The sequence below is a fragment of the Anastrepha ludens genome, chromosome 6 (assembly GCF_028408465.1).
Source record: "Anastrepha ludens isolate Willacy chromosome 6, idAnaLude1.1, whole genome shotgun sequence".
Lineage (NCBI taxonomy): Eukaryota > Metazoa > Arthropoda > Insecta > Diptera > Tephritidae > Anastrepha > Anastrepha ludens.
The window spans coordinates 115,390,539-115,417,620 of NC_071502.1; the positions used below are offsets into that span (position 1 = coordinate 115,390,539).

Genomic DNA, 27,082 nt, shown 5'->3' on the forward strand with positions numbered 1-27,082 from the left:
TCGACTTTCAGGCGAATAGAAATCTTGAAAAAACAAACAAACAGACAGGCAGACAAGCAGACATGCATACGCACACTGTACGCGACAATTGCAAGCACGTAAAACAAGACAAATGGACAAATCGATGCAAAGATAAATTGTACAACTAGGCGTTTGCACTAAGTTGAGTGAATTTGCAATATTTTTGGCAATTTTTTGTTTGTTTTGTCAAGCAAATAGATTTTCAATAATTTAGTGTCATTCCTCAACGAAACTTTTTTACATAGTTGCATATTTATGTCTTGAAAATTTATTTGCTTTTTCTCTGCCTCGGTGTGTTTTTCATTAAGATTTTAGTTGTGGAATTTTGGAACGAGTTTTTATGGCTAACAGCAACACGCGCAATTACACAAGAAACAAATAGAAAACAAACAAAAAAAAGTTGGAAAGGGGTTCTAAAGTATGTACTAAATATATGTACGGCATTCAAAACAAAACTTTTCTTCAAATCGATTACAATAAAAGTGCAGTAACCAGCAAAGTTAAACAAAATGAAGAAAAAGTACTAATATGTAAGAAAAATTTGTACTAAATTTGTACTAAAAATTTTCTGTGACGAACTCAAACTTACAAATTTTTGTTAAAGCTAAGACAACCAAAGTGTGTACTGAAAGTTGACTAAAATGAAGAAAAAAAGAGAAAAATGTGTACTAAATTTGTACTAATCTTTTTCTATGACGAACTAAAGCTCATACATTTTTCTGAAACGTAAGAAGTCAAAAAGTGCACTGAAAGTTAAACAAAATGAAGAATAAGTACTAAAATGTAAGAAAAAATTGTACTAAATTTGTACTAAAAATTTTCTATGACGAACTAAAACTTACAAAGTTTTGTGAAAGGTACGACAACCAAAGTGTGCAGTGAAAGTTAACTAAAATAAAGAACAAATAAGAAATAATTGTTCTAAAATTGTACTAAAAATTTTCTCTGACGACCTAAAACTTCAAAATTTAGATAAAAAAGTGTGCTCTGAGCGTTAGATGAAATGCAAAAAGTACTAAGATGTAAGAAAAATGTGTACTAATATAAATTTGTACTAAAAATTTTCTATGACGAACCAAAACTTGTAAATTTTTCTGAAACGTAAGGCAACAAACGTATGCACTAAAAATTAACTAAAATGACGAAACAGTACTAATAGGTAAGAAAAAATTGTACTAAAAATGTTGTACTGTGAATTAAGAAGTTAGGAATTTTTTTGAAAAATAAGTTTGCCGAAATTTTATTCAAATTTGGTCAAACTAACTAAAAACATTTGAAGTGTAAAATTTTAAAAGGTTTTAAATTGAAATTTCTCGCTAAAAGTAATCTTCTTCAGCTAATTTCGTACAAATTGCAAACAAAGATTTTCTTATTTTGCCGCCACTTACAAAAATACTTAGCTTCCGGCGAATTAGTATGCCGCAACAGTTTAAAAGTCCAGCTAAATGGAAACAAAGAAAATTGCTTGCTAATTTATCGCTGGCTTGCAGCAATTAAGCACAATAAACAAATAATTCATTATTTTTAATAAAAACAAACAAATACTGCAAAGTAATTGTCGTCTCGCCTCTAACGTTGGCCCTTAAGTTGTCTGGGTCTGCGACTGGTCTGGTTCGCATGATTAGTTGCACATATGCGAGTACTCTACACAGTGCACACAAGTGCAGTCCAACAGGCATGCAGAGGTACTTATGTTTGTATGTATGTATGCCCAGACCTATGCAAGCACAACAATGCTCTGATATGCGATTCCATGCAAGCTGTGCGAGCCCCAATACAGGGCATACATGTTTCGGCTACATTAATAACATTCAAAATGGCATAGTTAATTGCGTTAAAATCAGCACAAACACACACAAATGTTACCGTTATGCTTTTTATTGCTATCAATACTACTGGCGAGCTTATGCTTATCAGCTGTAGCAAATGACAGTGAATATGTAAAATGTGAATGAATGAAAGAGTTTTTTGAGCTACGACGATGTATTGACTGTTTTTGTTCCTACAAAGCCACAATTGTCATGTAACATTTAAACGTATAACAACGACAGAGTAAAACGGAGAAAAAAATTTAAGAAATATTTACTTAAAAGAAAAGATAATCAATTTTTTTATTCATTAGTATTATTCAAACAGTACAGCTTGAATTCAAATTAATGGAAATGCGAACATTGCATTGCTGACAACTACCAGACCAACTAAACTGATTGATAATGGCAGCGGTTAGCGGTTATTGTGCCTAAGTAGCATGCACCAGTACTTTTACGTGCACATTCCTACACATCAACCACTTTTCTGTGAGGAAACTCCCATTTTATTGTTGAGCTGTTTTACCTTACGAATGATTGATCGCCTTACTCAGTTTATTTGTAAGTATTTGCTCCACAAATCTCAACAAACACCGCTCATATGCCCTTCTCTCCACTTCTTAGCTTTTTTTTCACTAAATATTGAGTCTAGCACACTACTGTAAAATTTATGTGCATATATGTATATGCATATATACGTAATTAATTTAATGCGAATACAAAAGTGTTGTCGTTGTAATTAAAACTGCAACCACATTTTGATTTGAATGGAGTGAACATTTTACAAGATTTTGATTAGACTGGCGGTGCGCTGACAACAACCGTATCTATGGCAATTAGCAGTTGGCACTAATACTATCTACTGGTGACTGGCTCTGTAGCAAGAGGTGTAAGTGTAAAAAGTCAGATAGAGTACAAAAAAAATTTACTAATGGGATTTGTGCAAATGTGTGGTGAAATGCTTTTTTCTAAAGGGGAGAGTAATTAGAGAAGTAAAGTAACAAAATTCGCTATGCAAAAATTTATAAAGTAACGGAAAATTTAACATGTGGTTAAAATACTTTCAAAAACTAAAAAAAGTGGGTACCGTTTGGAAAGAAAAAAAAATATTAATAAAAAATAGTTTTACAAATTAAAAGGCGTAATAAAAGTATGAAAGTTAGTCCTTTTTTGGTATGTAAGCTTGGAATAGATATTAACTTCATTGCTTGAATTGATTAACAGAATACGCTGTGCGAAAATTTACGAAGGCAAAAGCTTAACACGTGCTTAAAATAATTTCTAAAAATCCCAAATAATTATTTTCGACGTCGTTTAGAAAAGAAAAGAAAAAATAATGTAATTCAAAAAATGTTATTACTCGTTCAAGTTACTATTACAAAAAGTACTAAAAAAAATTTAATTTTGTCGTTTAAATTTGTACGGTTGGACAAGATATTAACTTCAGTAGTTGGTTTTTAGACGAAAATTAGGAAGTACTAAAAATGTACTAAAAAATTAGTACCTTCTAAATAGTTACAAAAACGATTTTTGCGGCCCTTCGACAAAAAAGATCCTTGTATGTATCACAGTATTTAGCAAATATTGCAAATAGTAATAAGAATGCACTAAAAATTTACCAAAAACGCGAAAATCTTTTATAAATCCCAGTTTCTCTTTAAAATGAAAAAATTAATGAACTTGAGTGGTTCATTCTTAGGTGAAACTTAGCAAGTACTAAAGTGTACTAAACATTTTGTATTTCCTAAAAAAATGTGAAAATCTTTTTTACCCTCCAAGTAGTAATGTTTTATTTAACAAAAAAATTTATTGAACTTTAGTGGTTAATTTTTAGATGTAATTTAGCAGGTACTAAAAAATACTTAAATGTACTAAAAATTTTAAATTACATTACAATTACATACAATTCATCGTATTGTAAATATTAAAATTTTCCTACAAACAAAATATTACAAATAGTACTAAAAGTGTACTAAAAATGTCAAAATCTTTTTCACGTTCTAAATATGAATTTTTTCTCTTTCAAATGAAAAAAATTAATGGACTTTATTGTCTGATTTTTAGATTTTTTGGCGAGTACTAAATATTCAGTAGATTGTCTTTCCCTTCAAAAAAATCATTGTACTTATATGCATCAAAATTTTCTAATAATCAAATATTACAAATAGAATCAAAAGTGTACTAAAAATTTGAAAATCTTTATTAAGGCCTAAGCATCTATATTTTCGCTTTGAAATGAAAAAAATATAATTGCCTAAGTATCTAATTGATAAGTTGCTGGAAACTAAGTAAAATGATGTCCACAATCTGTTTGAAGTATTTAAAATAAAATTGTTAAAAAGTACTAAAAATGTACAAGAAATGTATAATGCTAATTTAATGTACGGGGTACGTCGTAGCCGAATGGGTTGGTTCAGAGAGAACGTAGATTCGAATCTCGGTTAAAGACCAAAATGAAGAAAAAGTGTTCTCTATAGCGGTTGCCCCTCGGCAGGCAATGGCAAACCTTCAAGTGTATTTCTGGCATGAAAAACCTTCTCATAAAAAAGTATCTGCTTGAAACTCTAGGTCCCTGCATTTGTGGAACAACATCAACACACGCCACAAATAGGAGGAGCTCAGTCAAACACCCAAAACGAGTGTATATTAAATTATTACTTAGGAGTGAATATTATGAGCATTTGGTGAAGTAATAAAAGTGTACTAAAAAAATTTACACATCGAAAAAACTGCCACTTACACATTTTGCTGTGAAAATCACCTCTTCCTAAAGAAATATTTATATACTGCCCTAAGGTTGTTCTTGTAAAACAAAAATTATTCATAACTACATTTATCCAAATGCCATATACTACGTTTTGAAGTTCAGTGACAGCACTTTAAAGCACCTGCGTTCAAAATAGGTATAATCTGTAGAAAGTTCATCTGTCGTTAATATTTTAATGCAAAGTTTAACGTACAATATTTGCCTACGTATATAATCTTCTTAGACATCTGGCTGTAGCAGGAATAGGTTGATCCCTAATGGCAGTTAAAGACCAAAGTGAATGAACTTAAGTAACAGAAAAACAGTTTCTAAACGCTATACGTATTTAAGTATAGTAGAGGCACTTGTCATGCACAGCAAATCGCTGCTGGCGTTAATCACTTTTAAAAACATTAAAACATCATTTCAGAAAAGTACAGCAATAGAAAGGATGACAATTTTGCATACATCACACTTTGAAATAACAGAAGAATCGTTTTAAAAAATATTACCACTCATTGGCAAATAAATCAAGACACAAGGACAAAAAGATAACAATAAAGCAAAAGCATTGCGACAAATGTGAAAAGACAGCTTACAGATTGACGCGCACAACAAAGAAATGACTGCGAATGTATGTAGATATTTGCTCTTAGAAAGGCATATTTGCAAGTGGCAGGCAAGCTGGCAATTTGTGAAGGTGGACGATGTTGCTTGAAGTTTTTCCCTTCTTATTTGCATAAATTGTCGTTTGCTCTCTAAAGTCTTTTCATTTTTTGCTTTCTTTTTTTGCACAGATTTGCCTGCCAGCAATACAGTCAATTTGCTCACACTACATGAGTTGCCATCAAATGTCATTAGCTGATAATAATAAAAATAAAATGTTGAAAAATTACTTAAGGTTCAGAACATGTTTGACATTTTGACGCGCTTGACTTGAAAAGGTACTAAATAAAATTAGAAAAAAGTAAGCTTGATTTATGTACCGCATATTGTATCTTCTTTAATACTTCTTCCATTCGCTTATTTGCCTCAAAGTAACTATCGTGTCTTTGTCTATCTACCAACTACCACTCTTCACTAAATGTCCACTCTATTGACTGTTGGAGAATTGCCATTTTAGTATAATTGTCACGTTAATCTGCCGCAAGTGGCTTAAAAGCAGATAATTTATTTATTTGAAAAACATCGCCAAAGACACGTGACTCGTGGAACAAACAAATAGTGGAAAATATAAATATGTAGGAGAAAAATAAAAACCAAAACTTAAAAGAAAATGAATTTTTATTTCTTTAGTTTTTTTTTTTTGCAGAATATTTTTAAATAGTCATTGGCACATGCTTACCGCAACTTATTATTAGCAGCATGTTGCCGCAACACATTATGTAGCTAAGTCAAATAATTAAGATGCTACCGGCCACGTAAGTGTTTGCGCATATTTCACTGTCACAGGCACAAATAGCTGTCGAATACTTTGCTATGTGCGCTATTTTTTTTTTTACTTTTCTCCATTTACTACTACAACAACTGCAATAGCAACAAACAACCATAGCGGCATTGAATGTCAAGCACGTTCAAATGCTTGCGACTCACTCAATTAGCCTGGCATGGCTGTCGATGGGGTTTTTGCGCTTTTACAGGCATTTCTCTCTTGTCAGCCACACCCACTACGCCTGCAAATAGGTGTTGTAGCATTACTAGGTATGTCAATTCACACTTTTTGATTGTTTGTCATAACGAGTAAAGAGTCACTTGATGATGGTTACTGCTTTAGTGTGCGGAGAGGAGTAGAGTCGTCATAGGCCTCTTTTTATGTATGCCGTCTGCTGAGCCAGCTGGTCGCTCGTGTTTATGTCACATGCCATAATATGCGTTTTGTACGGACATTGAACTCGAAAGCGCACACAAATGCCTCTAAATTTATTAGCAGCTTTTAAATTACTTAAACTTGTTGAAGCTTTTTCACTTCATTTTATTTTATCTTTCTCTTTTATTTTGTTATTTTAAGCGCGCTCTTTCATGTAATTTCCAATTATAATTAAAAAAATATGGTGCTAACTTACATAACACTTATTTTGCGTTTGCATTTTCACGTAATGAAATGAATCGCAAAACCGAGTTTGTTGCTTAAGTCTTTCGCTGAAATGCCAGGTAGGAAGACAAGTTCGTAGCTTAAGTCTTTGATGGTGATGATAAAAAAATGATTTAAGGTGAGAATATAAGAAAAGTGATCAGTTTGCTTGCCAAAAAAATTAAATATGTACAAAATGCTGTATATAACTATTCAAAACCAGACTTTTCACATCAAAATGGCAATGAAATGTGATATGTGACACCTCAGCAGTTATTGGCAAACTTCTGGCGTGGAGGATATTCTCATAAAAATAAGTAAATACGAGCGCATAAATTTGTAGGGCGTCTCTGTTAGCCAAATTTAAGTTAAAATCGTTGCCGAGTTTGAAATATTGTACTGAAAAATACTAGATATCTATATATAAAAAGAAGTTACATTTCCTTGGTAATCTTATAACTCAAGAACGGGCTCACCTATCCAAACCAAATTTTTAGGCTTTGTTTGGACTATTCAGTAGATGGTTTGTGTTTTGAAATTTTAAGAATCGGATACCAGGGTCTCGAGAAATAGGCCAAAACGGGAACCCGGGTAACCCTAGGATGTGTTTGTACAATATGGGTAGCGAATGGGAGCTGTTGATGATTGCTATAGTATAGAGTATTTTTAATGCCCCTCCGTAACTAGGGTCTCGAGATATAGACCAAAACGTGGACCTGGATAACCCTAGGATGTGTTTGAACCACATGAGTATCCATTGTAAGTTGTTGATAAATGCTAATGAAAAGAGGACTTTTCTTTTCGCTGGGTAACTAAAGACTCCAGATATAGACCAATTGGGAACTCGCCTTCAGGTTAAGAGATTGCATTCTCATGTACTACAACCAGTTAAAATGTTTTTAAAAATTCAGATCCGTTATCTACATATATTTCTCGAACTTTACAGATTCAAGGTCAAATATACCATAGAGCTGGGTCTTTGCTACCATTCCCAGATAGTGACCATCAATTTTTGCAAATATATTTTATTGGTGATGAGAATCGTGAATTAGATCAGCGCTGTGCAATTTCGACGAATACGAGAAGATCAATCGTGAATGAATTGCAAACAATGTTCCATCAACACAATGAATTGTGGAAATTGTTCAAAGTGGCACTCGATCTGATGCCCACCGATGGCCACAAAATCATAATAAAAGCCGATAAATCACCAATTGGGAGCACGCCAGACGATTCAATGTACCAACGATTGATGAAGTAGCTATTGTTGTTACAGTTTCAGCCACGAGATATTGTTTTGTATCGTAGAAATGAGCAATAACAACGTATTTCAGAACTCCATCGCTGTTATGATGCATTGCAATACCCCATTTTGTTTTGGAGAGGGGGCGATGGCTATCATATCAACATACCAATGATAAATCCAACAACTGGTACATACACATTTTATTTTTGTTTAAATATGATTTTTAAATAATTTTCATACGCTAATTAATTTTTGCATCGCAGGTCAAAAATCAACGAAAACCGTCAGTGCGATGAATTTTTATTCGTATCGATTGATGATTCGCCCTCAAGAAAACAATTTTATTTTGCGATGCAATCAACTTTCGCATCAATTTTGTATCGAATTGCAAGTCATTTTGGACGCAAATATAATAAAAAATTGAATGCTCCAGGAGGAACTGGAAGAACATTTTTAACTTTATTTATTTTAGCATAATTTATTTAGCGTAAAAAATTGAAATGGAAATTAAAGAATCAAAGTTTAATTACAAGTTTTTATCGGCTCTTTCACCTTTCCTGTATATAGGTGACCACCACAATCAAATTTAGAAAGTATGTTGAATGAAAAAAATCAACTAATTCAACTGTTTAAACATTTTACGAGTTCTATAAAGAAAACTTAATATGAAAAATTTCTTGCGATATAAAAAAACATTTTATGTATGGTGGTGCGAAGCCCACTGGGAAATGCTAGTGTTATTATATATTTTTAATAAACATTTCTTCATTACAAAAATTAAAATATATAAAAGTGCACAAAAACTGAATTAGTAAGAGCTTGCAAATTCTTCATTAAAAAAAGGTATTTGAAACATTTATAAAAGTGTACTAAACCTTTCGTAATATTGCAAAACTAACTAAAGCATCCTTCTGAACAACGAAACATTAAAAACTATGAAATAATATTGTCATTATCTTAGGTTAAAGATGCATTAGGAAGTTCTAAAGATGCACTAATAAGCTCGTACTATTGCAAGGCTGATTAAAGTTTCGTTTCGTTCGTAAAAGTGTACTAAAATTGAGTACTATTGCAAATCCGATGAAAGCTTATTTCTGCAAAAATAAGCATAAAAACCTTTTTAATAATACAGTCAGTATTATTAGTTAAACCTATTTAAACAAGTTCTAAGGGTGTACTAAAAATGTGTCACTAAAGCCCATTTTGGAAGAATTTAGCATTTTAAAACTGTCTGAAATCATTGCTAGCTTCTTTACATTTTCATTAAAATTGTATTAAGGCATTATAAAAATGTACTAACAATTTCATACTATGCCAAATATCATTAAAGCATGTTTCTGAATAATTTTGCATAATAAAACTTAAATTTATTCCATTTTTTTTCATTAGAAGTTCTAAAAGCGCTTTAAAAACAGTTCTATTACCAACACTCATTAAAACTTAATGAACCAGTCGTTGTGAATAATTGAGCATCATGAAATTTTAATACAAAAAAATGGGTTATAAGTTAGAAAATCTTTACTGCCTGTCAACACTCATGACTGTTGTATTATTAATATCAGCACAATTTACTAACCGAATGTTTTAGCAGGTAACTTACTTTCACGTCAACCAACGTATCGAAAATTTGAGGAGAGTTTTAGTGCTAAGCATGTACTAAATTTTTAGTACAATTTTAGTACTAAACATATACTAAAATTTTCGAAAATACGAAAGATATCGAAATGAAGTGCAAAATTTTTTGTTCAATTTCAGTACTAAACATATCCTAATTATAATTGAAAATAAAAAAGTATCGAAATCGAATTTTATTACAATTTTGGTACTAAAATTATACTAAAATACAGTACTGAACTATACTAAAATTTTCGAAAATACGAGACGTATCGAAATCAAGTACTAAAATTTTAGTACTCAACATATACTAAAATTTTAGCACAATGTAATATAAATTGGTTGTATAATTTATGCTCCAAGCAATTTTGATGACTTAAAAAATAAAAAGTTAATTTTTTTCAGAAATAGTACTAAGCCAGTATTAAGCACAAATATAAGATTAAAAATTGCTATAAAATTATCCAAGCGTGCAGCCATATGTTGCAGCTTATTTTTTATTCAACAAATTCTTAAAAATATAAATAACTCCACTTGAAAAAGTTTAAAATTGTAGAAAAGTTATTACGCACATACTGAACTTAAGTGACTCATATTACTATATCATATACCTGTAAACTCTTAAACAATGCACACTTTGATTATGTCAGGTTGAGTAATCAAACCAGCTACCAAGCAAACACCAAACACATGCATTCACTTTTAAATGTTTGTTGCTATTTTCGGTAATTTATCATTAAATTTTATTAAACCTTTAATTTCCTGCATTTTATGCCAACTCATCACTTACTGCAATTGAAGATTTAATTTCCAATCAAATTGTGGTCTGCATTATTTTTCATTGAAATATTTGATTGCCTTTTTATTTCACATTCGTAAATATACAAGCGTGAGGAGGTATACGCAATTTATCTGTGATTTATTAGTACTCCAAGCCTGAGACAGGAAATCATGTCAGAGTGAGTACATTTGAGCCACATAAAGTGCGTGTGAACCAGAAGCTGTATATTCGATAGTTAATTCCGTATGATAGCTAAGTTTGTTTAAAGAAACACTTTAAGTTAGCGAAATACGGAAGTAAACTTGATTAAGCGCTAACTGGAATGTTCACTGATTTTTTTTTTATTTACAATAGAAGTAAGTTGGTAAGCTAACTTTTTGGGTTTATTTTCTAAGTTTTTTTTTTTATTCGTTTGCTTAATTTTATTGCTGTTGTTTAGTCTGCACTAAAAATGAATTGCATTGCAATAAAGGTTTGATATTCAATTACTTTCGACTTATGAAATACCATTTTTTGCACATTTTAAAAATATTGGAGCTACTTATTGCCATTGAGTAAAAGAGATTTTTGTGAGGCTATCCGTTCTCTTATGCGCCCTTGAGCCATAAAGTTAACGGTGTTCAATCTATAGTCATAAGCTCTGCTAGTCTACCTGACAGCATAAATCAGGCATGCTAAAGCTTTTATGAAACAATACAAAAACGTCGCAATTTTCAATTTGAAAAGGATGTAAATATTTTTATAAAAAAGTATGCTTGAGTTTATCAATTCCTTGCTTTTGAAAAAAAGTTGATTAGAAACTAAAATATGTAGGCATTTCAATGCAAGTGTGCCATCCAACTAGTTAACTAACATATTTCCAATTGGACTTAAATCGCACAACAAAGCACAAGCAACTAAAGCACACAAATTTTAACTATTTTTATCTTTATATAAATATCTATATTTATTGCAGATGTATGCGTCGAATCACATATTTGTATGTATGTAGCTCAACAAACTCAGCGCCTTTTAGCCCAACCATCATTTGAGGTCACAAAATCACCTCTCAATTAAATGTGAATTAATCGCGTCAATTAGCCAATTATGGCGCAGTCGTGCGTATATACTTAATACATGTTTTGGCAGCCTACTACTTACTAGTGACCGATTTCTCTTTTATTTTTTGTTATTTACTTTAAATACATATTTGTACAAGGATAACCACGCTATCATACATTGACTTTGACAGTTGGCCGACAGAAAACAAGCCGAAAAATAAATTTGAGCAAAAAACAAAAAACAAGATTAATACGCTAAACTATTTAAATAAATAATTGTGGCATGCCACACGCATTAAATTTTCTTTTTTTGTTTTTTGTTCTTTTAATAAGCCAAGTCACATTGAACTTGTTGCTGCTGAGAATTTCGTGCAATAAAAGTATTAAAATATGACTTAGACTCAAATTATAAAAAACCAAAAAAACATACACTGCACAGCGGGCGTAGTTAAAAGCCAAAAACAAAATAAAATCATTGCATTTGAATTTAAGTTTTTCAATCGAACAAATATAGTTTTCAATTGGCATTACTATTTTTTCCATTGGCCACGCACTTTAAACTGAAATACTTCACAATATACTAAGAACTAATGCCAAGAACTTGTTCTAGGCCAACATTGCGGTGGCTGACGGTGATTAGAACTTGTGACTAAGGTCAATTGCAATGTCTAGAACTCACAGCAATACCAGGCTTTAAAGCTACCTGAGGCTACAAGTCTTTAAAAACTCGATCATTTTCAACTAACTCTCATTTTGTCTCAGCATCGCAACTTCATCGCCTACAGCGTACCAAGGGTAAAACGGCGCACAGCTTAGGTGGAGAGGTGGCAAAGCGAAGCTAATCTAAAATGCACTCCACTCAATGCATTTTCAATGTTAAAGCCAAATTAATACACCGCTTGGTTATTTCTTTCATTTTCTTCTTCTCACAAATGTTTGTAAGTATGTTTGTTGATTGCTTGCCAGCTCCCCGCCATTGCGTATACGTAACCTTCTGTAGAACTTGTTCTAAGTCGCTCACATTTTAATTACATTCGTTTTGTTTTGTTTTATTTTCCCAATTCACACTGCTATTGCTTTTGATATAAGTTGGTGGTGTTGCTTAATCTAGCAATTTCATGGCTCTGTTGGCTGGTTTCAATGGTCAAAGTCAGCATGTTGGCGGCCTAAAAATTAAATTTTATTAAAGAGACGCAGCCAAAGATTTGGTTCTGCGCTGCTACTCAGCTGCTTGTTTTCAAATACTCTTTTCTGCATTTACATTTAAAAATTTGAGCTTCTCAATAGGTTTAAGCTGCCGCTCATTTTATGAAGTGTTGATATGTTGTTAAACGCCCCACAGAACTACTCGACGCCTACTGCGAGAATTTTTGATGTTTTTTTATTAGCTTAAGACACATAAATGCATTTTTTTTTATTTAATTTTATTTTATTTAATAAAATTTATACTTTCCGTTGGCTTTGTAAACCAGCCATAATCAATTGAAAAATTGTATATTTTAATAAAAAAGAAAAATATAGCACAACCTTGACCAAGTGCCTGTAAGGCTTAGAAAACGACATTCATTTTGTTCATTTGTTGGTCAAGCTTTGGCGGCCTACTAAATAGTTTCTTATATCGCCATCAGATTTAAGCTGCAACTAAATTCAGTAATCATCTGCATACACGAAACCTAACTGGCCCTCAAGTTATCTGACACATCTGCACAAGTCTTCCAATATTTGCCGATACCCAAGCGCTGCACGTTAGTTAATCTGAATTTTATTGCCCGTTTTTATTGAACTTTTATTGTATTCAATTTTTTATATTTTTAATTTCTCACTTTTTACACCATTGATTGACAGTCGCTTTGCAAAGCAGCCGCACATTTGTGTAATTTCATTTAATTTCCATTCATTTATTTTTCTGAATTCTTGGTTTTTTTAATATTTTATTTCTTAGTTTTGTTATAATGACTACTTTTTCTTTAATTTCTTAATTCACGCCAATAAATTTTACACAATTTTTTCGGATATTCATCGAAACAGCAACGTAACGATGAAATATTTTAAAATCCCAAATTCAACTTTTGATTAATACATTTTTGCTTTGGCACGCATTATCAGCGACTGTAATTAGCGGATTTGCATAATGTGGATTTAAAGGGGGTATTAAATTTTGTATTTGTTTTTACTCAAAGTGGCTTAAAATTCGCATGTGTGCATGAGAAATGATTTTTCTTTGTATTTTAAAGTGATAGCCGAAGAGAATATTTTTTATTTTCAACAATTTTGCATACTATTTTGCTGGTTTTTTAATCAATCACAGATATGTGTACAAGGTCAATCAGGTCCATTAAATCAACGTGACTTAGTTGTTTTGCCTCTACAGCGCTTGACAAAGAAACATGTCTGTATGTCTATACATGTGAAGTTATTTTTTATGTGTGCACAAGTATTTCAAAAATGTTTTTATTGTTGCTAAAATTATATCGAGGGCTGCCATATTTTTTAAAATTGATAAATTTACTGTCCCACATTTTTTTTTTTATTTTCCAACCCAAAGCTTATAGGCCCTTCCATTGTATTCCATTTTTTGGTGTTGAAGTAAATTGTCTTTATTATTTTCCCTCACCTATAAGTAGGTAGGTAATTCTCAATATCCATTTATGCCATTTCAATCGTTTAGCACATATCTACATCTCTCAACTGGCTTATGAAATAGTGTATTAAGTAAGCATACTGCGCCTGTTTTTGTGAGTCATGTTTTTTTGTTGTTTTTGAAGATATCGAGGCACAAAGCTCTACATTTTGGCGGTACCAAATTAGTCTCCCGAACTATCAAGCTCACATAAATAATTTCGTTATAAAAAGACGCTTACTTGCCACACATTCCTTCCGCTCTACTCTCTTCATCTGTGGCTCATGCTACCTAAGCTAATCATATTGCTTTTCAGTCGAAAACTTCAAAAACTTTCTGTCCTAAAATATATTCTGTATAATCTTTTTTATTAATTATTTAGTAGTAGTCCCCTAGAAAAGCGTTCAACACTGATAAATATTTTTTATTACTTCAAGCAATGAGTGGCTTATATAAAAATACTAAAATTCCGGTCCCAACAATTCATTGTCTCAAAAACAATTATGCTGTATGTGAATACCGGTGGGCCGTATAGCGTTTGTTTTTTGAACCACCTATTTTTTTGAGAAAGGTAACACAAATGACATGTCAAATGTGTTCATAATTTACTTAAAGGTTTGACATTTACGAAATGGGACGCTATATGCTTCAACAAAATTGGGAAATATTGAAAACCTATTTCCAAAGTGGTGAGTCTTCTTCTTCTTCCGCGGTTACAGTAAATGGCGAGCGTTACCGTGACATGCTCAACGAGTTTTTGTTTCCAAAAATTGAAGAAGATGACATGGACGACATTTGATTTCAACAGGACAGCGTAACTTGTCACACTGCCAAAGTTACACTGAACTTTTGGCTACCGTTTTTGAATTCCGATATCAATTGGCCGCCTCGGAGTTGTGATTTAAGCCCGTTGGACTATTTTTTGTGGGGAGCCGTTAAGAACAAATGCTATGCGAACCATCCAGAGACGATTGATGCTTTAAAAATTGGGTTGATCGAATGGCCTACTGTAAAGCCAGTCGTGGCAGTCATTTGAACGATATTATTTTTCATTCATAAATGACAATGTGCAATCTTCAAAATAAAAAATAAAAGTTTGAAAAAATATATTAGTTTTTTTTTATTTATATCCGATTCAAAAAGCAAATTTCACATGGCCCACCCTATATATAGGTATGCATACTACTTCGAAAAATGCGACACTAAGAAAACACTGTTTAGCAAAATAAAAGTAAAAAAATTGTGTCCCAAATTTTGTTTATGTCCCAAATTTTTTTTTGCTTTCTTTTCCATATACGTCTTATTATAAATCGTGCAATCCCGAATTTTGCACAGGTAATTCTTTTCTTATTTTTTGTTTGTATTTAAATAGCTAATAGCTAATAAATCTCGAATTAAAGTCCAAACTAATTTTTATTGCTTAATTTTTTTCAATAATTATGACAAACAAAATTTAGCTATAATATATTCCTTATGATTGTTTTTTTTTGTTTTTCTACCCTCGAATAAAAACACTAAAATGTATGTCCTAAATTTTTTGATTATATATAATTTTTAATAATTGTAATAAAAAGCATTCATAGCTTAAGAAAAGTACGAAAATATATGTCCCTAAAAGTTTCCAATATATAGGTACAACATTAAATAGTCGTGAAAACATCATTTCGCTAAGTGGGGTTTTTTAACTTTTTTTGTTGGATTTCAATCTCCCAAAGTCTTCTGTTACATACAATTTCTTAATAATCGTAAAATACAGCAAAATATATTATATATAACTAATAGCTCGGAAAGTTAAGAAAGTGAAAGTACTCGAACTTATGTCCCAAATCTGTTTTGTTAAACATATTTTTTTTAATAATCGTGTTCTTTTAAACAACTAATAAATAATTGTACAAATAAAAGTACAAAAATGTGTGTCCCAAAAACTTTTTATTATATGCAATTCCTCAATAATCGCATAACAGCATGCAACAAACATTTCATAGCTTAATAAATGTATATGAATCAGTGTCCCATAATTGCTTGCTGTCCCAAAATTGTTTTGCCTTCCAAAAATATCATAGACCACGTGAAAGTGCGTCGTTCTATAGGATTTACTAACGATTGTGGAAAAAAATGTCCTCCATTTTTCTTTCGAAAATATTTTTTATGCCAAAATGACCAGCAACACAAATTTTTGGACTACCAAATAAATCTCTTAATAAATCATTATGGACAAACTCTACAACTAAATGTAAAATTTCCTTTTCTAAATTGCTACAAAATAAGAAATCTAACTTTGCTTAACCCATTACGCACACTTCAATTAACATCAGGTTAAAGACACGCCACGCTTTTTTCCGAAAAAAGTTTTTTCATGACAGAAATTCACTCAGAAGCCTGTGGTTGCCTGCTAGTAGGGAACATGCTTTTCTATCATTTTATCATTTCAAATATTAGAAGTTGTATCAAATCTACTAAGTATAAGTTAATAGCCGGACAAGCACACTTGGCTGTGACAGCTGCTTTAATCCAAATAAAAAATCCAAACAAATCACTAAACCACTTAATTGTATCTTTCCGCTTAACATTGAGCTGTACTGTACAATTAAGTCAAAATAAGGTTCACCTCTTCAAAACCGCAAGCAAGCCACAATCAAAAATAAATTAATACCCGAAGCAATTAATTAAGAAACACATAAATACATTCATAATATAATACTGTTATTATTATAATTTTTTTCGATTCTTTTTTGTCCCTGCGTTACAGCTGCATTTATTTTTCGATATACAAAATAGAATTTTTGATGAATGAATTAAGGTCATTACGCGGTTTCTTTATTGAGTTCATTAAAACTTAAAGAAACTTGAGTGATATATGCAGAGCTATGCGTTTGTTTAGAGCGCCATAAATTCTTACTTGTGAGTTTTGTAAATATTTAAGTATTTTGCTTAATTATTATACTTATTCTTTCTTTTTTGTTGTTAACTTCTTAAATGACTTAAGGCAAACAATTTTTTTTTAATTTTTAAAATTAAATCAGGGACTAAAAAATAGTTATGGTGGAATTATATGGCGGTATCTGTAACAACGACAGCGAAATAGTTTCCTAGTTTTCGTGCTGAAAATTTTCATGTTGCAGACATCCCTCGGTTTGGTAGATCATTAACTTAAATATTCAATTAAATCGTGAAAAAAATATAAAGACGGGCATATATGTAAGTAGTCACAACAGCTTTGAACTATTTGAAAAAAAACTGAATGCAAGAAAACACAGCTTTAAGTGTGGCTGGCAGAAGAGAATTTTGATTTTGATGATCCCAATTTCCATTAGCAAAACTCTATTGAAAGTGAATGATTACTGGTAATAACAAAGGGGTTGCATGGGTTTCAAAAGCTCTCAAGTTAATCTCGAGTCCCTAAATTGAAAATTTTAAAGTGGGATATCTTTAATTCACGAATCGAATACGAGGTTGGTATAAATATTAATATTGATTATATGATGAGTGTATTTTTTTTAATAAAAATATGCTTACTTGGCCATTTTTCGTTACGCAAAATGTATTTTATATATCTATATTTTTATTAAAAGAGCCCTGTAAAGCCGCATTGTAATAGGAATAGTAACTGTGCTGTGTGTGAATCGACACAAAAATAATTAAATTTTATAATATTAAAAAAAAAAGTTTTTTTAAACATAATTTTGTTTAGTTTTTGCTTTTTTGGTAGAACAACATATCTACAGTTCTAGATTCTCTTTTGGCTTCTGATTTTTTAATACTTTTGCTCACATATCAGAATCAGAGGGATTTTTAAATGTTTTATATGAAATGTTTGTGTGCCTCAAAAGATTTAAACATTTATTGAAAATTTGTAAAATTTTTCACATAAAAAATTATTCAGTCTAAAATTATTTACATAGCTACCAAAATTTTTGCAAATTTTTAGAAGTTTGAGTTAATCTTTGCCTGTAAATGCAATAAAAATTATTTAAAAATTTGAGTTTGAGTTAATCTTTGCCTTGTAGTACATTAAAAACTATTAAACAATTTTTTTTATAAAAAACGGTCTATTCCAAAATCTTTACTTGTGTCCCAAAAGTTATGATTTGCTAATTTTTAGAAGTTTGAGTTAATATTTGCCTTATAGTGCAATAAAAATTATTTCAGAATTTTTTTTTATAAAATCAGTCTATTCTAAAATATTTACTTGTGTCCCAAAAATAATTTTTTGGAATTTTTTTGCATTTTGAGTTAATCTTCGCCTTATAGTGCAATAAAAATTATTTAAAAAGTTTTTCAAGAATTTTTTTTAAAGCAGTCTATCCCAAAATATTTATTGAGTTCCAAAAATTATTATTTGCAAAATTTTAAAAGTTTGAGTTAATCTTCCCCTTTTAGTACATTAAAAATTATTTGAGAATTTTTTTTTATAAACGCGCTCTATTTCAAATATTTACTTATGTCCCAAAAATGATTTTTTCCAATTTTTTTGAATTTTGAGTTAATCTTTACCTTGTAGTGCAATAAACATTTTTTAAAAAGTTTTTCAAGAACTGTTTTAAAAAGCAGTCTATTCCAAAATATTTATTTGTGTCCCAAAAATTATTATTTGTAAATTTTTAGAAGTTTGAGTAAATCTTTACCTTGCAGTGCAATAAAAATTGTTCAATTCATTGTTACTGCGGTTTATAATGGAATTCTATTTCAATAAAATGTACAAAAATCAATTACACATTGCGTTGAAAAGTCTGAGATTAAAAAAACATGACGGCGTGCGTTTTTCTCTACCCGCTGAGCTTTTGCAATTTAATTAACACTAACTGGCTGGCTACTATCTTTGGTATGGACTGATGAAAAAAAAATTAAAACAAAACTCACTTACTGCTATTTGCTGCAACGGCCGCCTTCGCCTGCAGGTATTCATATTACGTCCAAATTGAAGAAAAAAGAATCAAACTCTGCTCAAAAAGCTTGATTTTACCCCATTGCTTACTTTTTGAGTTTTTATTTTTGCCATTTACTTTGAATTTTTGAAAGCTGCCGATTTTTTAATTAAAGGCCTAAAGCCGACACTAAGCCAATTTGTTCATATCGACAGCTTGAACGAAAATTAACACCAAACAAATGAAAAAATACTAACTCAAGTCATGGATATGAGTTTTAAATGCAAGTAAATAAATTAAATTTTGTATTTATTTTGGTTGAAAGTATTTTGTTTGTTGTGTACACTTTGAAGTATACAAAGGAGCAGAAGCATCAATTCTAAATAATACAAAATATAAATAAAGAAATTGAAATATAAATCGAGGAGCAAAAGTTAAAAACTTAGTAGTTTAATTTCGTGATCTATTTTTTATATTTAAAATTTTCTTTTAACTTTTTGATCTGCTCGTGCAACCCGTTTTTGTTATTCCCTTCTATACCTTTGAAATTTTTTATTTTTCTTTATTACAGTACATTATTTTTTGTACCATTTTCTCCGCTTTCAAATTTATTTATTACTTTTATTCCTGACGACTACTTGTTTTGCTGTTTTCCGTGTTCTATTTTTTATTACTTTTTTTTTTGTACATTTACCCACTTTGCCAGTATCGGTGAAATGTTCATGTCAACTACTCTAACCAGCGCGCTTGTCTATTAATCTGTCTGCTTGCTGTTTTTTTCGTAAACTCATTTTCCTGCTTGCCCAGCAATTGCTTGGCCATTTGGGCCGCCGCCACCACCTCCAACTATTGCCACGAAAAAATTGTGTGACACCAAAGGCAATAAATTACTATGTGACACTAGATTTCCATTACATTTTGTGAAAACTTTTTTTTATGTTTTCAATACTTTTTTTTACAAATATTTGAAAAAAAATTCTTCTAGTTTTTTCCTAAAATATTTTCCGCATTACTCTGTGAAAAATCCTAATTTATTAAAATTTGTCTAGCACTGCTTGTTTGCTCAGGGCGTGGTGACCCAATCAGCCACCAGTTCTTGGCACCTCAACAGCTTTCAACGTGCATAGCTGAGTGCAGTTTATAGTGCTCAAATGCATGCACGGCATTTAGCCGGCACAAGTGATTGGAGAGATATTTAGATTTAGCTGTAATATTTAAAGTTAACGGCAATTTTTGCCATCAAAGTAAAGTTTAGCCAGGGCATAGTTCGCATTGCCTGCCGCCATTATTTAAAGCACCACACAACATTGTTTAAGCTTTATAAGCATGCGGCTATCGCGATAGGACAGTATCATTGTGGTCAGAAAAGGGTGAACTGAAATAGTTTTAATTAAATTTTTTTCACTTTTTTTCCATTTTTTCTGCAAAGCAATGTTTGCCAATTTATTTATATTATTTTTCATTTTAAATTTTTTTTTTTGAATGGCATAAACTAAACATGTAGTTCATTAATTTTATTTAATTCCCTTTTCTGTTTACCTTTTTTCCAAGAAAAAATACTTTTACCAGCAAATACGTTTTTTTTTACCTGCAAACTCAGTTTCCCATTGTTGAAATGTCGTTCGTGCCTTAAGTCTTTTGTTTCCACACACACACACTCACACACATATTGTTGAGGTAACAATGCGATACACAATAGGCGTTGTCGCAGGCGTATGTTCATGTCAGTGCAATGTATCGTTTGGCAAATACTTTCTGACAGTTGATAATTTGTGCAGTTTTCTAGTTATTTTTCCCTTTTTTTGTTAGTTTTCTCATTTTATTAATTTTTGCTTCTACAATTTTATTTTTGTTATTTGCGCTGTAGTGCATTTAGGCGCAAGTTTGTTTCTTAAATCTTTCATATGACAGCGTGATATGTGTGAGGTATATGGATTTACTCGTGAATAATGTAAGTGAAAAGATACGATTTTGGCATTACCTGTAAAAAATGACAGAATTTAAAAGTGAAGTAGGAAATGTTAATATAAAAAAAATTAGATGACCGAAATTAATTATAAAAAATAACTGCTGGATTGATTAATTTTGTGTTTCTTTGTACCAAGGAAGATTCTAAAAATTTCATAAAAATGCATGGAATACAAGTTTTTAAAATATTACTATAAAGATAAAATTTCATGCTTAAAAATTTATACTGAATATGAAAATATAAAAATTACAATTTTTTTTTTATTATGGGAAATATTTTTTTTTTATATGAAAATTTTAATATTATTATTTGAAATACAAATAAAAAGTTTTTAGAAAGTTTTTTCATTATTAAGGAAAATAATTTTTTTTCTTATGAAAATTTTTTTATTATTATTTGGAATACAATTTTTCCCCCCACGTTATTTGTAGATGAAAAACATTGCACAAAATAAAAAACAATTAAAATATAGCATTTTGATAAAGAAAAATACTTTGAATAAATAACTAAAAGCAGTGGAAATTTTGTTATGTAACAATGTCAAAAAATATTCTAAAAAATTTATGAAAAAATTAAATGTAGAAAAAATTAATTGAATAAAAAAATTTAGCATCTTTATGTAATCGATTTGGTAAAAAATATTACAATAATTTGAAGCTGTCAAATAATATTTAAAGAATTACATATTTTTATTTTAAATTATTATCTTGCAAGACAAAATCACATAAAATTCTAAAAAAAATAAAAACTGCAAGATGTAAAAAGATTAAGAAAAATTAATATTTTTATTTTTAAATTAGTTCACTTAGAAAAAGATATTTTAATACATTTACTTATAAAAAATATTTCACTTTTTTGAGGGCCGCAAAGGTGTTCAATATTAGGAAATATTAATTAGTAACATTTTCAAGCCTAACTTTTTCTTCAATTTTAAAGCATAATTTTTCAATTTGTCTCTTTGCGGTTGTAAAATAGTTTTTCTATGAAAATTTTCCTAATTCTTTGTCAAAATAACACGTGAAGGACCAAAACACATTTTTTTTTCATAACAGAATTTTTACGTCAAAAGTCACGTAGAGATCAACGAAAAATTAAATTCAAGTTCAAACACACCTAAGAAAATAATTGGCCCATAAAATAAAATATTGCAAAAACAAAAAATTAAAAATTGTATTAATTTGTACTAAAAGCGTGATTTGCAATTTTTAGCGAAAAAATGCAAAAAATATTAAAAAGTTAAGCAAAAGGTTAACATTTTGACGCCAAGTAAGACATTAAAGACTCAATAAAACTCAAAGATAATGGTACAAAAATGATTGCTAATAAATACAAAATTTACTCAATTGTATAAAATATAAAGAATCTACAGAAACACTTCACTTTTGCTTAATCATCAGCCTATTATTCGCAACAATTTAATTAAGCGACAAGAAAAGAAAATGATTTGCTTATTGCATTTTGCCATAAAAACCAACAGAATAAGAGAAAAAAAAACTATTTAGCGCAGCCGAATCGTGCTGCGAGATTTCCATGTGAGTACGCACGCTCGCGAATGCGGAAGGTGGCATCATTTAAAGTTCATTTGCCTTGCCCTGGGTGGGTGCAGTGCAGGCCGCCAGGCTGACTGAGCGGCTGTGCGGCCAAAGGAGCTGAAGATAATAAACATTGAATGACAATTACGTACATTTTTTGAACAAAAAGTTAAAAGCATATAAATGACTTTATTGCAAGAATGTGGTTCGCAAATTTATGGCTTAATATAGCAGTAACGAGAATTTATGCGCAAAATTTATGGAAATATTCTTTCAATCAATTGAAATTATTGCTTTTACAATACCAGGAATAAAAATATTTCTTTCTTGATCGTTCAAAAAAACAAAAACACTCAATTTATGACTTTGTAATTTTCCAAATATGTAAAAAAATAATATTAAAATTACTTAAAAAAATGTAAATGTCACGTATCCGCCGCGGTGTCAAGTGCATAGCTATTCAGGGCTTCAAGCCAAAAAGAACTAACTGTCAAACCGCAATAACAATAAAGGATTAGCGGAACTAGTTTAAAACGTTACAGCATGCACGCGATACGGTCAAATTAATTTTATTATTATTATTTATTTTTTTGTTTACTGAACTACCGTATGGCCTCAGCATCAAAATTCCAATGCTGACAATTTAATGGCAGGCATCAATGTGATTTTTGTTTTCTTTCTTTTTTACTGCATTTGCCACGGTTTCTGCATACATAATAAATATGCCGTTAAAAAATTAATTTATTAACATACTTGAATATGTAAATAATAGTAAGTATGCAATTTAATCAAATGCAGCTGTAAACTTTCAAGGCACATCAACGCTCAAGGAATGTCAGCTTTCATGGTCAAGTTTAATGTTATTTCAATGGAATCTTCCGTGAGATTTCAATGCCAAAGGCCAGAAATGTGATTGAAATAGTAGTAGGAAGAAGATTTCAAATTGAAATCGAAGAAAACCGTGTAATGTATGCGAAGTCAATGCATAATTTTGTTTTCTTTTATGCCACCGCTCAATATAAACACGCAATACGTTGAGATTTTTTTACTAAAGAAACTTAATTAAATTAAATTAGATTAGATAAAGAAGATGTTTAATTAGGAAGGTGTTACATGCTTCCACTCGGAAACTTTATTGTGCATTGTGTATACACTCATTGGTGTCCAACGAAAGCGCTTCTCCCTTATTAAAGCTGCCATTGAGCGTAACAGTGCTCGCACGGTTGAGCCTTCTGTTCTGTGTAAATGGGCTTAACATTATCTCAGTTATTTAAGGTAGTAAGGGGCATAGTTCTAAGTGCTTAAATTTCTGTGGCTGAATTATCAAAAAAGCGGTTGAAATTTTATTATTCTCGCAAATATTTTATAATTTTTGTTTTTTTAATTTTTTATACCGAAAATTTTACCTAACTTAAAAACTGCTTGAGAAGCATAATTTTTAATAAAGCTAATGGAAAATATATGTAATAAAATTAATAACTTTTAATTAAGTGTTTGCCTGCAAAATATAAAATACATATATTAAACAGCTGGCAGAAAAATACTTTTGACAACTCGTATCAAAAAATTTACAATTTCCACATTTAATTTCAAATTTTTTAAGAATTTTTTTTTTTTGGAAATACTTACTAATTTTAAAAGTAAATATTTTTTGAAAGTTTATTTTACCTTGAATATGATTACAAATTCGCTTGACCGAAAGTAATTGCAAAAACTGAAAACTTTCGTTCGCAAAAACTTAAGAAATGTTCTTAGCAAATCTCGCCTTCTACTGTGTTATTTAAGAATAATTAAATAATTTGTTCATCTTCTCTGTGCGCAAACTAACGTAAGAAATTTTCTTAGCAAATCCCGCCTTTTACTGTGTTATTTAAGGAAAACTAAATCATTTGTTGAATTTTTCTGGTATGCATTAGTAGTTTTGTGGTGAAAAATCAAAAATATGATTATAGTATTATTATTATTTTTTTTTTTTGTTATTATTATTCTATTAATTATTTTTATATACTTTTATTATATTTTTTTTTTATTTTTTTTATGATTACTTTTTTTAATTTCATGTAATTTTTTTCTTTTTAATTTTTTTTAAGCCTGTTTCACTAAAAATAATTTTTAAGTTACTTTTATATGACGACAGTTTTTTCTTCATTTTTAAGAACAAAAAGCTTAAACATTTTAAAGAACTTTAAAATAAGTGGAAATTTCTTGAAAATCACAACCTTTAATAAAATTTACGATAAGTATACGTAATAAAATTTCTTTATTTTAATTACATATTTGCCGGCAAAATATAAAATATTTAAAAACTTTGGCAGAAAAATACTTTCGATACTTCGTTTGTATCAAAAAATGTACAATTACCTACCCTATTCAAAAATTCCTTAATAATTTTTTTTACCACATATTTAACTTAAATTGTTTAAGAAATTTTTTTTAGAAATATTTATTAATAGTAAAAATATTAGAAGTAGATTTTTTGAAAAATCGTGTCAACTTGAATATGATTAAAAACATGTTACTTTTTCTCATAAGAAATGTTTATTACCAAAAAAAACAGGTTGAAGGTAATACCTATTAAGCGATTGCTTAAAAATATTTTAAAAATGTTGTCTAATTTTTTTTGCTTTAACCAAATGTTTTCAAATTTTATTCCTAACTTTTTCCATTTAAGAAATTTTTTGATGGCTTTTCGGTATTAAATGATGACTTAAAAATGTATCAAAATTCATGCCTAATTTGTATCCTTTTAAGAAAATTTTGATGGCTTTTCGGTATAAAATGACGACATAAAAATATTTCAAAATTTATGCCTCATTTTTATCCTTTTAAAAATTTTTCGAAGGCTTTTCGGTATAAAATGACATTCCAAATTCCAAAATTCATGTCCAATTTTTTTCTTTGAAACTTTTTTTTTAAGCTTATCGGCATAAAATAATTACTTCAAAATATTTAAAAATGTGTGTCTCATTTTTTTCTTTTGAAGACATTTTTTTAATCCTTTTCAGCATAAAACAATGACTTGAAAATGTTTCAAAAATTATGTCTAACTTTTTTTCGTTTGAAGAAATTTCTTAAAGGATTTTCGGTATAAATCGGTTATGTAAAATTTTTTTATGTTTTTCCGTTTAAGAAATTTTTTAAAAGTTCTTTAGTAAAAACGATTACTTAAAAATATTTCAAAGTTTATATCTGGCTTTTTTCTCCCCTTTCCTATATATTCACTAAATACTTCCACACTTTTTCTTCCTGCAGGAGGGCAGCATTGGCCATGAGATGGTAATAAAACCGCTGCCGCATGAGCTGAGCCCAAATCCAGACGCAGCACATCATGTCGTGTACAAACGTGAAGCGCAGCCACTTGAACATTTGAGCGATTTTGGTGAGTAGAATCATGAAAAGTAGAAATAAGGGAAAGCAAACAGTATGCTAAAAATATATATACATATAACTAATACAAATAAGCTCATGCAAATGTAGAACACTTGGCAATGCATTTAAAAATTGGCTTTTCATAGTTCATAAAAATGGAGAAACTCAGTATAGTGGTTTGCTTTGTTTTATTTTTTTACTTACTTTTTTTATTTTAGTTTCATTTTTTTTTTTTTTGTTTTTAGTCTTATTTTTAAATTGATTTATTTTTTAATTTTATTTTTTTTTGTCGCCATAAAACTGAAAAGTCACTGATTTCATAGATTACAAAGCGCATAGCCGCAGACAACCTTCAGCTGACATGCTGAGGCAATTCAACTGCCTTTTTATGTCTCTTAAAATAAAACTACCAAAAAAAATTTTCTGTTACTCATCAGTTACCAACGAAAAAATTAAGAATTAAAAATATAAAAAATATTTATAAACTTCTGGCATATTTTGTTCGCAATTATACGCAAGCTAATGAACTGCTAAAATTTTTATGGGTGCCATAATTACCAATAAGTTCACGTTGCTAGTGCAATGAGATGCATTGCTAAATTTTGCATTAAACGATATTTTTATTACATTATTACACTTTAAGATGGATGAAAGAAAAATGCATTGCCTTTGTATTTTTTAAGTGGCGCCTTAACGGTTATAGTTCATTATAAGTTCGACTACCGAAAATACGGAAATTTTCGCAAATAATTTCAGCAGTGAATAAAACAGAAAACCCGCCAAAAGTTTCAAGTTACTTTACCGATGAACCTATAACGGTAATATGTGTCACAGTACTTCATTCCTCCTGTCAATTTTTTTGTTTTGTTTGTTTTATTGTTGTTTTGTAATATTATTGCACACAGTTTAGTTATCTCATAATTGCACGAGCGGCAAGTCAATTAACCTTTATGTTACACATTCGTTATTTTTAATGCCATCTTAATAACTTCGCCTTACTTGGTTGCAGCTTTTATGGAGCCCGACGATTTGGATATTAGCGAAAAGCTTGAACGTCGCCAGCGTCGCTCTGCGCCATTTGATGGTGATGAAGCGTCGTTAGAGGAACTGGACGATGAAATGGAGACATTGTCAGCGGAAGCCACAAATACACGCAATAAACGCCAAGTGCCCTATATCATCTATCCTGAGGTGTTGGTAATCATCGACTATGATGGCTATCGGTTGCATGGTGGAGATAATTTACAGGTAAGTTTTTCTGCCAGGAAACATGAAAGGGAACTTTTTTTGTAAAATTTAATAAGAAAATATAACTGCTGATTGATAGAAAAGCATTCAGCCAAGACAGCAACTCATGACAAGGCGAATTGAGTTATCAGCTAATTGCTGCCAAACTTTTA

At 30.3% G+C, this 27,082-nt stretch overlaps 1 protein-coding gene across 8 annotated transcripts in view; it reads left to right on the forward strand.

Moving 5' to 3' along the window:
• The window catches only part of LOC128868400 (venom metalloproteinase 3), a 247,771-nt gene that overhangs the window by 170,558 nt on the left and 50,131 nt on the right, over positions 1-27,082 (forward strand). For all 8 annotated transcript variants that reach the window (XR_008455111.1, XR_008455109.1, XR_008455110.1 and 5 more), the window contains exons 6-7: positions 25,566-25,692; positions 26,692-26,930. Coding sequence is in view for 5 of the 8 variants with exons in the window: in XM_054110447.1 (XP_053966422.1) it covers positions 25,566-25,692; positions 26,692-26,930 (366 nt within the window). In the remaining 3 variants the exon portion in view is untranslated. The remainder of the gene's footprint in view (positions 1-25,565; positions 25,693-26,691; positions 26,931-27,082) is intronic.